Below are 13,770 nucleotides of genomic sequence, written 5' to 3' on the forward strand. Positions count from 1 at the left end.
AAATTTGAAATTTTATCATATTTCATTCTTCCTATATTAATTGATTATTATACTCACTAAATATAGTTGTTATATATTAGTGGTTCATTTTACTAAATCAAGAAAATATTGATTAAATTTTTACTATATTATCCTTGTAATTATTTATCTTCATATTTATAATTTTTTAAATATCGATTAAAATGAAAAGTGATAAACTAATATGGGGCGGAGGGATTGCTAAAGTGTGTCACAAAAGCCCATCAACTTTTGCCCTTTTTCAACAGCAAACTCCATTGGGTTCTTGATTTATGACTTAAGTTAGGCTTTTCAATAGTTTTGTAGCCATTAAAGCTTCGATTTTGACGACTTTCATTTCTTGCATTTGCTCAACTAATTATGGCAAATTCAATACTCATATCTGGAACTCAAAGTTTCAGTCTTTGTAATAGAGTTTCCCCAAATGGGTTAGGCTTTGTTGGTTCAGATTTCAATGGGAATCAATTTCCCAAGCTGGGTTTATCAAGAACCAGTTGTAAAATCAAAACCCTAGCTCCAATTTGCAGTATTTCAACATCTAGGCCAGCTTCACAGCCAAGATTCATACAGCACAAACAAGAAGCTTTTTGGTTTTATAGGTTTTTATCTATTGTGTATGATCATGTGATTAATCCTGGGCATTGGACTGAAGATATGAGGGATGATGCACTTGAACCAGCTGATCTTAATGACAGGAATTTGACTGTGGTGGATGTTGGTGGTGGCACTGGTTTCACTACATTGGGTATAGTTGAGCATGTAGATGCCAAGAATGTTACAATTCTTGACCAATCTCCTCATCAGCTAGCTAAGGCTAAGGAAAAGGAGACTTTGAAGGAATGCAAGATAATTGAGGGTGATGCTGAGGATCTTCCATTCTCAACTGACTATGCTGATAGATATGTATCTGCTGGAAGGTTTATGTTGCTCCCTCTTTAATTTTTGTGGCTGTGCTTTCGAGTTGCTTAGAGTATATTCCGTTTCAATTTGTTTGTCTGGTTTTGACAAGACTTTCGAATACTTTGGTCTTAAACTAAAGATACGTAGAATGTACCAAAATGCGTTTACATTTGTGGCCTTAAACGTGAAGTGGAAAATTGAAATTAAATTGAAATGGAGGGAGTAGTAGATTGCATTTGGGGTTTTGGATGCTATAGCTCACTTAATCTGATAGAATGGTGTTAGCAGTAGCATTAGTCTTAGTGAGTACCGCTAATTTTGAATCTGCAGGTATTTGGAGTCAAAGTTCAGTCCTTGTATGTTAATTTTCCAAATGGTTGAACAAGATTGATTCTTAGATGATTTTTGAAGGAGTAATGGGCATTTTCAAGTGCGGTTTGTGCTTCTCTGCCCCTCTTGACCTGTTTTGGATGGTATAAACTGTTGGAAAGCTCTATGCATGTGAAAGAATATGAGAAAAATCTATATTAACAATATGTAAGGTAGTATTCATAAGTCATGGATACTCTACACAGAACTAATAAGTACATATTTTTGGCAGTAGATAGGTGCATTGATTTGAGTTTGATATTTTCATTCTTTAATTGAAAAAGCTAAAAAGATTTTCTGGAATTCATCTTAATTAAGTTCCTTGATCACCTTTTCCTCTCAGTATTGAATACTGGCCTGACCCACAACGTGGAATCAGAGAGGCATACAGAGTTCTGAAACCTGGAGGAAAGGCGTGCTTAATCGGTCCTGTGCACCCTACCTTTTGGTTGTCTCGTTTCTTTGCTGATGTGTGGATGCTCTTCCCTAAGGAGGAAGAATACATAGAGTGGTTTGAGAAGGCAGGATTCACGGACGTCCAACTGAAGAAGATTGGCCCAAAATGGTATCGTGGAGTTCGAAGGCATGGGCTTATCATGGGATGTTCTGTTACTGGTGTTAAGTCTACACCAGGGGATTCACCACTGCAGGTAATTTCTCATGTACCTCCATCAATGCTCTTAAACAAAATTACTTATTCAGGAGTACATAATGTACTTTTTTCTGATCTGATGGTTTTGTTAACATTGTATTTTTTTCTCTTGTTTCTTCTATTGGGGAGAGGGGTAATTGTTCGAGTAAGCAGTCTGTAACATCTTGATAAAGTTTTATCATTGTGTTCCCCATGATATATGAGGGAACTGAATTTACTCAAGCATATTACATCGCCGTAAAATGTTAGAATGCACCTTTAACTTCTTAGCAATTAACTGAAGTCTGCTGAAGAAAGAATTTTGGTGGAATATACGTTTAGAGAAGGGATGATGATAGGGACAAGCCTGTTTATGGGTTCAACAGAACCCAGTATTAGCTTTGGCCAATACCTTGTATTTGTGTTTAAAAATTCACTTAAAATGTATGTATAAATAATTTATCTAGAACCCAACCCAATAAGATGTCTTTTATATAAACTCAAAATTCTAGTTTCGTTTCTGATGATGATCTAGCTAACATCATGACTTAAACAAATAAATAGCTATATGTTCACCATTTACAAGTTCTAATTGGTTGCCTTGGAGTGAACTTTGAATGGATGTTTTAGGCTTTTCCTGCATCTCCTCTTATCTCACTGGATTCTAGAGCATGTTCTTTGCCTCTTTTTCTTTTTATAGTTGGTAAAAAGTGTTTTTACAAGTTCGTTCACTCTCTTATATTTATTTACCTTGTTGTATGCAATATCGCAGGTTGGCCCAAAAGCAGAAGACGTGACAAAACCTATAAATCCATTTGTCTTTATGCTGCGGTTCCTTGTGGGTGCAACGGCAGCAACATACTATGTTTTGGTTCCTATTTACATGTGGATTAAAGACCAGGTTGTTCCTAAAGGCGAACCTCTGTGAGAGACCAAGCAACTTACTAATTACTGGCTGATCCTTCTACCGTTGCATCTGGTTCTAGTTAGCATTTCAATTGTGTATGCCTAGAATTTTCCGCAAATGACATCTTAGCTTGGTCGTCGATATAATTTTCCAAATGTAGACTCTACTCCTTTCCTATAGCTCTTTTCAAATGACTTCCAACCTTTATTATCTGAACCTGGTCAGTTTGATACTCCTACTATTTGTTTTGCGGTAAATCCTTCCCATATCTTCAAAATAGTACCATGTTTTTATATATATATATATAATATGTTATTATAACTTATATATATTTTACATAATCTACCCCATACAATCCTTATAGAGGGAGGAAACAAAAAAGGTTATTTAAGAACAACACTTGTAAAATGTTGCTTATACCATATAACTTGGAATTTTATCTTTTTCACATATTGCAAATGTTGCTTATACCATATTTACTTAATGTGTAACTATACTTTTATGAAGCATAAAATTTGATCTATTACTAGAGACATATGTATAAGATTTAAAAGAACAAATGCAAAAAACTGGATATTGCTCTTGTACTGATCGGTAACTTAATATCAACCGTCACGATCCAATTTACGGGATAGTACGCACCTACCCTATTCCTAACAAGATAGGTGAAGCGTTACCGTTGTCTTTTCTTTGCATCTCTCTTTCCGACAGAAATTGTCTTTTCTTGTCCTACTCTGTCTAAAAAGCTCTTGTACATGCCTAAACTAAAGATCAACTCGATTAAATTTATATTTTAATCCACTATTTTGTAATAGTGAAATCCTGAGTACGCATGTGTTAGTTAAATAATCACATTATTATCCTTTCTGGCTAGCTCTTTCATCAAATAACTAAGTTCAAGGGTCATCAAATGTCTAGTGATCAACAAAAATGATTGAGAATTTATGATTTCTTATGTTCAAAACTTAGTATATGAACCCAACACCAAATCGATAACTGAACAAGGGTGGCAAAATCAAACCCAATCCATTCAACCCGCCCAACCCATTTGAATTTGAGCAGATTATTGACCCGCACATTCATTGGCTCAACTCATTAAAAATTAAAAATAAAATTGGGTTGATATGTAACCCAAATTAACTCCTAAGAAATCTTGTCAAAACATGAGGGTAAATAAGACCCTTTTTCCATAAATAAAACATTCAATGTCGAACTGCTAGTTTACTGAAACACAAAATGATAAAATTGAGTTGGCAATCCCAGCTAAGCAACATCTGATGAAACAAGGTTTAAACCTAGGCCATAAGTTTTCTGCAAATTTAGTCACTCATATATGAGCATGAAGGGTACACAGATTAGTTTGTCCCGGTGGGACTGATATCCTCATATGAGACTAGACCCCTCTGTCGAGGTGGGGAGGTTGATCTCGAACTATTAGGTGATGCAGATCCTACTTTCCCACTGTGCTTCCTTGGAGCAGCAGCAGGAGATCGAGGAGTTGTAGAGTCGCGGCTTCTAGATCTTGAGGCTGACCTCCTAGTTGGAATGGAATGCTGATCATCCACACGAGGCCCAAGACGAGACTTCAATCTGTCACTGATTGTCTGCCGCTTTTCTCTGGGGGAAGGACTGCGTGAAGGGCTCCTACTTCGACGACTCTCACGCCTAGGGCTGTGAGAAACACTCCTACTCTGACTCCTGCGCTGGTATCTAATGAACAAAGAAAACGAAAAGGGGGTTAAGGGATGTGAAGTCATTTTTACATGCTTATAATCCTAAAAGAGCCAAAAGAGTCTACCAAAACTCAGATATCATAGACAGAATATATCGAAGCACTGAAACTTTGGACGTATGAAGAGACATTCAGAACAAAAAGACCAATAGGCAGGGACTCAGGAGGAAAACCTGGGGGGACTTCTGCCTCTTGGTGACCGTCTGTACCGTCCCTGTGGAGAGCGACCAGAATAGCTTCTATAGCTTGAGTACCTAAAAAGATAACAGTGTATTTTAGCATGCACAACAGACTTGCCCCTCTCACAGACATTTTTACTTTTGAACTCGCTTTTACCTATCACGATTCCCCTGAAAATTTCTCCCACCCTGGTAATAAGGCCTGTAAGATGAACGCTCAGGAGATGGGGTGCGATAGCGTCTTGCAAATGAATAACGATCAGTGAAGCCACGGCCTTTACGGACTCGTTTTGAAGTTCCATCTGGAGAACGGTTTCTGGATAAATCCCTGCCAGGACTAGAGCGAGATGGCTGAGTAGCTTTTGGTGAAGGACTTTTTGAAAGACTTCTCTCCTTTGATTCAATTTGAAGACTTCCACCATTTTGACCAAGTCTAGCAGGTACTTTTTCTGGGCTCATACTTCGACTGCTCCTGCGGCTGGGTCTTGGCTTTCCCTTAGGACTTGGTGTTGCGCTCCTGTTTATCATGCAAAGAGAAAGAATCCACTTCGTGAAGATATGTAACTAATATGAGCAGCCACAAAAACAAGTGCCACATCATAAAGCATTCAGTAAAGCTAAGGAAGGAACCTGGATCTGCTCGAATTATCAGATTGATGATTTGTTGCGAGAGTCCTGTCAGTTTGTACATCTCCACCATGACCATTATTTGGAAGCTTACCGTTCTTAGATATTTCACCCTCTTCAAGATTCTGTTGCTGCTTCAAAACAGCTTGTTCTTTGACAGGGTTTGATGATTTCTTCACCAAACCTGTGACATAAGATCAACGAATAAATTGGTAAATCTGCTTATAATTCATGTTTTTCCACCTCCATGAATAAACTAGAAGTGACCTTTTCGTGCAGAAATATTGGGCCTGCCATTTTCATCATCGGAGCTATCACTGCTGCTGCTCATGCTCCGACTGTCTGTGTCACTAGAACTCTCAGAGCTCCTGAATGCAATGAAAACAAAATAAATCTACTGAACCAGCAATCAAGTACAGCTTAATAACACAGATAAGGGCCAACAGTTAATGATACCGCTTGCGTCTCGATCTTTTATTTCGATGAACTCTTCTACTAGTGCTCTTTCTGCCTTTTTTCTTCCCATGTCGACTGCTTTCTTTCTTAGTTGACCTCTTCCTCTTTTTACGCCTGTCATCACCTGAAGAACTAGAAGAATAGGAGTCCAGCTTAGAATCTGAGTCAGAGTCTGAAGAGGAATCAGTATCTGTCTCAGAACTGTAAGAATCAGATGAAGAGTATCTCCTCTTTTTCTGTTTCTTTCTATTGGTGGATGATTTGCGTTTCCCCTTTTCTTGACTGTCTGAATCATCATCAGAGGAAAGAGCTCTCGCGGACTTCTTATTTTTCCCTGGAGGCGAGGCAAAAAATATATGAATGAATAACAGAAACAAGACCACACAACAATCTCTTATAGATAAGGCAGTAACACTGCAGCAGAGTAGGACATCTTAGTCTTAGAGAGAGAAAATCACCTTTCTCTGCTTTGGATGTATCATTACTTTTCTTCTCAGACATTTCGCCACAATCCACAATTTTCACAAGCCCAGATGGCTTCCCACTGTCTGTTCCCAGCTGTTCAATTTTCTTCACTAAATCCATTCCCTTTACAACTTTCCCAAAAACAACATGCTTCCTGCAACAGAAATGTAGACGCTTCATGATAGGAATTAGGCACTGACACACTGTTATAACCAAAGTTATTTATTTTCCCAGTAGAGGATTTGGAGTACAAGCCAAGAGGTATGTCAGGGTTCTTAGTGAAAGACAAAACATGGTTGAAACTAATGTGCACTCATATATATCAGATAAATACCCGTCGAGATGGGGAGTTCTCTTAAATATAATGAAGAACTGGGATCCATTTGTATTAGGACCACTATTTGCCATCGAGAGAAGACCAGCCTCGGTGTGGGCAACTTTGAAGTTTTCATCTAATGGAGAAAAAAATTACCATCAGCATCAATCATATTACCACTTATTCACCATTGAAAACATATATACTAATCTACCTGGAAATTTCCCTCCATATATACTCTCTCCACCAGTGCCTGCAAAACATTAAAAGTTCGTGCCTTACTTGTCTGGGCAAGAAGTTGAAGTTAAAGATCCTCTGCACCAATTGACAGTCAGGGCCCAGAAGGAGAAAAGCATACCATTCCCTTTGGAGAAATCACCACCCTGTAGAAAACAGAAAGAGGTCATGGGACTGATGAAGTATCCCCAATATATGGACTAAGGGGGAAAATCTAGAAGCCTTATGTAGATTGCGGAAGAAACAAAAAGGCAAAAAAGGCTATATTTTTAAATGACAATTATAGTCATCAAACCAAGCCCAAACAGCTCATGAAGACAATCAGCTGATATTCACCCCTATACAATCAATTTCTCATTTGAAATAAATGACAAGTACAACAGATATAGATCTACACTGCTTCACAAGAGATCCATAAAATCTGTAAAGCAACCCCTTCTTAATCCCATACATTAGGAGAGAAGCTCAAAAAGATTTTAGACCAGTAAGATGGGGATGTATGAATTAAGAGTATAATTTTGTCTATGCAGAAAAAAGAAAACTTGTGAACTTCAAACCCATATTCCGGAATTATCACATATCAAGCTGGAGGATACAATTGCTCTTCCTATGAGACCCAAGCTTAGGTAAAATAAATATAAAGGCACATCCATTCCTACATTGTTTATTCTCAAAGGATAAAGAATACAAATTTCAAAGAGAGAGAGAACATACTTGTGCCATAAACCCTTTTATTACACGGTGAAATAAGCATCCTTTGTAGTGCAGAGGTTTTCCAGTAGATACTCCAACTCCCTTCTCACCTTCAAAACATAACAAATCATTGAAATCACAAACACTCATAAGATCAACCAATTATGGTTGTGAAATCGTGCAAGCACTGAAAAGCCAAAAAAAGGAAAAATATATTAATGTAGAAAAGAAAACAATGAGAATAATCAAACCCATGCACAATGATGTTATACAGGAATATGTGATTTCTTAATGATTCGGTGCACACATGAAAAGGAAAATATTCAAGCGGGATTACATTACCCAATCCCACCCTTGAAATTCCGGAAATGGTTGGACTATAGCTATTATTTGTTCACATATATTATCAAAAAGATTGTTGAATGGATCCTTAGTCTGCATAAAACTCTGGGAAATTTGCTTGGGTGAAAAGGCAGGTAAATGTAGTTCAATGTTGAGTCCATGAAATCCTACTTTGATTGACTAGAATGGGAATTCAAAAAACACTAGACAGACTCCAATATTTTGGAGCATAATTTTGAATGGTGTTACTAGGCCTACATTATGGCAGGGGGGTTATGATTTTCATTAAGGCCATGGGATTTCATAAAACAATGGATAGTCTCACAATTCCAGAGCAGCATAATGATGGTATTCACTGACCTACAGAAGATTTTCCTTTAGGCCCCTCACAATGATGCATAACTTCTATTCCACTAATTAACACACATTAGAACCTTTGCTTAATTCCTATCCAGACTAGAAGTATGACAGAGATGGAACTAAAGAAGTTTTTTCCTTACCTTTTTTCTTATTTCGGGGGGAGGGGTTATGGGTGCCTCAAGGTTCAAACTAAGTACCCAATTAGCAAAAAGCAAATGAATTTCGAGCAATATACCTGTGCAGAGCGACCGGAAATTTTCTGCAGTCCTTGGGACAGTATCTGCAAAGAGCTGCACATTTCCAAAAAAATAACGCTAATTGGAACATAGGACATATCAAAAACAGTTACAAGACATGGTTTCATATGGAAGAAAAAGGAAAAATATCCAAGGAGGAAGAGATCCATGAAGGTTGGTAACATTTAGTTCATATATTACCTCAATAACAATTTTTTCTGCAGTATTTCCATCAATTGATACATCTAAGAATACAAGAGGGTTTTTCTTCTTACTCATCCTGTACCTCAGGCCGTAATGATGCTGAAATATCATTTCAAGTTAGAAAATATTCTGAACGAAAGAAATTCATAAGATGTCTTAGATTGTTAGATCAAACAATATAACAATCCTCACAAATATGGAATTCTTAGTCATAGGTGTCATAGAGGGCGGGTGGTAGAGGATGACAGGGAAGCCACAGGAACATGTGATATATTTTCCATGCATAGACATAAGATTGGAACAGAAGTCTTGGCAACCATCTTAAGAGGAGTCAACGACTACTCAAATCTCGAATGAGACTCTATCTACCACCATTTGAAACTGACAAAGTAAGACAAAGTGCATCCTGCCCAACTCGTCCAGACTTGAGCAGGTTGAGTTGGGAGTAAATGCAATTAACAGTCAATTCACGCACAACCCAAATTAAACCATAAAGGAAGTTTGTCAAGTACAAAAAAAGATCATCAACAACTTCAAACATTTACCCTCTCTATAAAGAAAAAATAGGCAATTTTTCTTAGTTGATTTGGTAAATGGTAACAAGGAAATTATAAAGCAGACAATAAACTAAAGAATGTTAGAGTTGGACGGGCTGAGTTATAATCCATTTAGTCCAATTTGACTCGAGCCAACTTTGAACAAGGGCACCATTTTATCCCGCCTAATGTTGACCTAGCCTGCCCATTTGACACCCCTAGTACTTCGTTACTTGTTGAAACTATTGCACTTCATTGCTTACAGTAAGTAAAAATTGACTCCTCACTGGCTCACTCCTGTCACGTATGGAAATTATGCTTAGGCACGAACCAATTGTAACAATTGCCTATCTGTAGTATATAATGTTAAACCTTAGAATGTCTAATATCACCTCTGCATCCAAACAATTACAACTACTATTGAAGTAAAAGCAAACAGACACAAACACACACACACACACAGAGGTCTTAATAAACCCATCAGGCAAATACATTTTATGGGAAAAAAAGGGTAAACACATTTAAAGAGTTTGCCCTTTTTTTCCCGGAAGATTTAAAGAGGTCTTAATAAATCCTACGTGACTTGTAAAATACAAAGCCCATCGGGCAAACACATTCTTCTTTCTCCCGACTTCACACGCGAGGAAACACCTCAGTAAAAAAAAAAGCCCTAATCTCTCTGTAAAAAGCTTTGTTCGGCTGTGAAAAGAAGAGAACTCAAGTGAAGAGTTGATCTTTTCTTTTCCAACAATGATTATTAGATCTCATGGTAGTGAAATACCCAATTATGGTAAGATTTTAGAAAGAAACACCATCTGGGTTTATATTAAACTAAAAATAAAGTGATTTTTCATTATAAGTTGATTTCGTTTCTCATTCTTTAGTATATTTACTACTCTACTATAAATATCTACAACACTACTATATCAATCCAAAAAATGAAGACCAACATCGGTTGTGCAACATTGGTGGGACTGTTTCAACCTTAATCAAAGGTCTCAAGTTCGAGCCAGGGTATGGAGAGAATCGTGTTAGGAGCACCACTTCCGAATGGAAGTCCGGGCTCCAATGCGAGCTCCGGACATCAGGTGGGAAACCAAAAAAGGAAAAAAAAAACCTAAGAAATGAAGAAGACAAAAAGAAATAAAATGTGCATCAATCAAGAAAGCCATAGCACTGTCAATTGAAATTCATACCGTTAGAAAAATTGTTTGTACCATTAGTTTTTAACGTAGTTATGTTAGAGAGACCAAAAGTGATTAACTTAAGTTAAGGGATTAAAAATGCTCGTTATATTCGAAAGACTAAAATGAACCTAGTCCCATAGATAAGGGATAATTCTAGCCCAAAACTCAAAAAAATTTCCTTCAAACAGAACACACCCTAAAACCAAATCACTGCAACCAAACCAATCTGGAAACTATCATGCACAGAACACTGAAGAAAAAATTAATGAAAAAAAAATCAACTTTTTGCTAATGGAGAAAAAGGGCAAACGCCTAAACCCCAATTCGCAGCAGCTAAAAACTCAGATCAACAAGAACATTGTAAAAGCGCATATGATGTAGGAGAAATTCAGAAAGATTCTCTTTAAATCTTCTGGGGAAAAAAGGGCAAACTCTTAAACCCTAGTAATAGTTCACAGGAGCTATAACTCAGATCAACATGCTTCACATTTTTTCACTGTAAATACCATAAATTTGCAGATGGGTGTGAACATAAAAACAAGATTTCATATCAGAGTAACAATTGCAGAAAAAAAAAACAATAGCAACAAACAGAAGAAGAAATCAAGAACTTAAAAGAGTGTTATTTACCAACAACAGCAATTTGGGTAGTGCCCAAGTGAAGTAGACGTCCACAAAGCTGCGAATTAGCTTAACAAAGAGAAGCCTCCATTTTTTTTTTCTTGGAGGCGCGATGGAAGTGATGAAAACTACCGAGGTTGTGTTTGTGTTCACTAGCCTTTAGTATACATATACTTACCATACGACAACACAAAATTACTCTATGTTATCATCAAAAAAAAAAAAAGAAGGAAAACTAGGTTTAAAATGGTTAATTTTTCAAATATTGGTAATATTTGAAAAATTACCAATAACTTGCAAGAACAATTTTTTGTTAATCATATGGATATTATTTATGTTATTAATATATATGAGCTAAATTCGTAAAGTCGAATTCTTTTGCTTAGAATTTTATCATAACTAACACGTGCTTTGAAAAATAGAGTCACACGTAATAGATAGTAATATTTAGAAGTAGAGATAACAAAACAAAAAGATATTATTACAACAAATTCCTTTTGGGTTCATTTGTAATGGTTCGTGAGTTGTTACAGTTATCTCTCCCCTAGAGATTCAATGTCCTCATTGAGATTCGCGCTATCATCGTATTAGGGGAAGATACTAGATTTGATGCCATCTATAATTGTTCAGTCCCAACTGTTAAAGTATTGTCCACTGAAACTCGACCGTTGGAGAAGTGGGCAGATAGTCGATTTCAAGACTTCTATTTAATGCTTTCATTAATTTTGTAGGTTTAGCCACTTCAAAATTTGGGAGATTGAAGTTTTAAAAAATTTAGACTTATTGTCTCGAGTTTGACTTGCTAAAGCTTATATATGTCTACGTGTCAAACTCCAAACATGTTTAAAGTTAGACTTATCAAAAAAATTCAGATAAAAATGTTTGAAGTTCGACTTGACAATTTTAAATTCAAACTCTTTAATCTTAAGTTTGATTTAATAATCTAATTTAAGATTTATATATCTAAATAATTTGAACTAACAAGCCTTGACATATTTTACAAATTTAAATTCAAATTTCACACTTGATTTTTTCAACCCACTTCAAATTCCAACCTCAAATCTATATATAAATTCAATGTTCATAATATTTTGTGTCAAATTTCATTTAATCATGGTGCGAATTTCTTTATTGTCAGTGTTCATGAAACTGTAATGAATCTTTGTGTATGAAATTCGAAATACGTTTTAATTTCATAACTTCAACATGTTTTACAATGAATGTGAATCTACTACAGTTGTTGAGATCTATTGACAAATTTTGCTTCATTTCATATGCTAACTCTACGATTCATGTGTGGGATCTTGAGCAATAACATGTATCAATTCCTACTTTATGAAAATAAAATGATCGACGTAGAGACTAATGAAGTATCACCGACAATGATTAAAGATAGAAAAAAGAATCAAGGGAGATATAAAATTCGTGAAACCATCAACAAGTCATGTTGTTACATGATCTGATCTTTTCTCGATCAGAGCAATATAAAAGTTATTGCTAGTGGTTCACGATCCAATATTCTTCACATAGGTCCTAGATCTAGGTTTATTCGCACATGAAAAAATAGAATTTTTGGAAATATCAATGTTAGTTTGGTTGTCGCAATAAATAGAAACATTGTTAGAAATCTAAAGGCCAAACTTAGAGAAAAGGTGTAACAACTAAATTAACTCACAGTGCCCAATCTAAATGTTGTGTCAGCTTGAACTTATATATATAAAAAAATAACACCAAAAGCATTTAATAAATGTCACGTGAGCAAAAATTCAATTATTTGGAACAATAATACACACTATGACTATATAATAAAAATGATTTTGTTTCTTACGGAAAAAACCCCAGTAAAAAACACATGAAAACTATAATTAATGAACTTTTTTTGTACAAACCAAAATGGAGTAACAAATACAAAAAAAAGAAATCCATCTCATTTATCTTCCAAATCACCAGTAACATTTAGCAAGACAATCTAGCAAGTTTTCTCCTCATGATCTTGTGTAAACTCATTCTTTTGAGGGATGAAGGGTCATGGCGCCTAGTTGTTAGCTTATTCAGACTTAGAAAAATATTTTCATGAGTATATATAGTTATGTACGAAAATAGGCAAGTCTTCTAACCTTATTTTCTCAGGCAGTTGTCCATCACAATCTATGATTCTATGTTATGATTATAGTGTTTCACATAATTGTTGATAAACTTCATAACGTCACACGAATTCTCATACAAAGACTTTTCTTCATATTTGGAGTACTATTTTGTATGTTCAATAACATGGTGCATGTTCACATTATATTACTGGAGAAAATTGATCAAATTCCTCAAGCCAATGACGAAATCAGGACGAAAAATATAACGGTAGAATTTCATCAACTCGTTCAATTCTACCGTTACATTTTTTTAAAAATAGGAATTTTTTTTCTATTGTCAAACATATGGTTGAATCATAAATATATTTAGACTTCATCTTCAACAAAGTTTGTGCACAAGTATTTCTTAACTTAACGTTGTCATAATAGCGCGTAAAATGTTCCCAATTCAAGGTTATTCAACCTTATCAACTTGAGTTTGAAAGAAAATTTTGAGATTCTTGACATTCGTAAATTTGCATCAGTAGAAAATGGAGGTATGGTGAATTCATTTTCACAACATACTCAATTAAATCTTTATATTGTTTAAGATCTTCTTTATGGTCATAGTAGATTCATTGTCTCTTTTTTCTTCCGCATACTTATTTTTGTCATTCATTTATTTCAA

At 35.7% G+C, this 13,770-nt stretch overlaps 2 protein-coding genes across 2 annotated transcripts; one reads left to right on the forward strand and one right to left on the reverse strand.

Annotated features, from left to right (window-relative positions):
* Nucleotides 1-275: 275 nt before the first annotated feature.
* On the forward strand, nt 276-3,059 carry LOC125871311 (2-methyl-6-phytyl-1,4-hydroquinone methyltransferase, chloroplastic-like). Its single transcript, XM_049551901.1, has 3 exons — nt 276-935; nt 1,631-1,937; nt 2,691-3,059. The coding sequence occupies exons 1-3, from the start codon at nt 379-381 to the stop codon at nt 2,844-2,846; spliced, it is 1,020 nt and encodes a 339-aa protein (XP_049407858.1). The 5' UTR covers nt 276-378; the 3' UTR covers nt 2,847-3,059.
* A 931-nt stretch (nt 3,060-3,990) lies between these two features.
* Nucleotides 3,991-11,180, reverse strand: LOC125870738 (peptidyl-prolyl cis-trans isomerase CYP63). The gene is made up of 14 exons (XM_049551237.1): nt 11,026-11,180; nt 8,670-8,771; nt 8,468-8,522; nt 7,552-7,640; nt 6,959-6,983; nt 6,815-6,853; nt 6,619-6,736; nt 6,278-6,438; nt 5,820-6,153; nt 5,631-5,731; nt 5,367-5,547; nt 4,894-5,253; nt 4,731-4,811; nt 3,991-4,535 (listed from the first exon to the last, which is right to left on the reverse strand). The coding sequence occupies exons 2-14, from the start codon at nt 8,745-8,747 to the stop codon at nt 4,181-4,183; spliced, it is 1,977 nt and encodes a 658-aa protein (XP_049407194.1). The 5' UTR covers nt 8,748-8,771; nt 11,026-11,180; the 3' UTR covers nt 3,991-4,180.
* Nucleotides 11,181-13,770: the final 2,590 nt, after the last annotated feature.

This window comes from Solanum stenotomum, chromosome 7 (assembly GCF_019186545.1).
Source record: "Solanum stenotomum isolate F172 chromosome 7, ASM1918654v1, whole genome shotgun sequence".
Lineage (NCBI taxonomy): Eukaryota > Viridiplantae > Streptophyta > Magnoliopsida > Solanales > Solanaceae > Solanum > Solanum stenotomum.

Excerpts from the sequence above, each read along its gene's own strand:
- LOC125871311 (XM_049551901.1), top strand. The coding sequence starts at position 379 with ATGGCAAATTCAATACTCATATCTGGAACTCAAAGTTTCAGTCTTTGT. Across the intron at positions 936-1,630 it reads AGATATGTATCTGCTGGAAG|TATTGAATACTGGCCTGACC; the intron begins GTTTATGTTGCT and ends TTTTCCTCTCAG. Across the intron at positions 1,938-2,690 it reads CAGGGGATTCACCACTGCAG|GTTGGCCCAAAAGCAGAAGA; the intron begins GTAATTTCTCAT and ends GCAATATCGCAG.
- LOC125870738 (XM_049551237.1), bottom strand. The coding sequence starts at position 8,747 with ATGAGTAAGAAGAAAAACCCTCTTGTATTCTTAGATGTATCAATTGAT. Across the intron at positions 6,737-6,814 it reads ATATGGAGGGAAATTTCCAG|ATGAAAACTTCAAAGTTGCC; the intron begins GTAGATTAGTAT and ends TTTCTCCATTAG. Across the intron at positions 5,732-5,819 it reads AAAAGATCGAGACGCAAGCG|GAGCTCTGAGAGTTCTAGTG; the intron begins GTATCATTAACT and ends CATTGCATTCAG.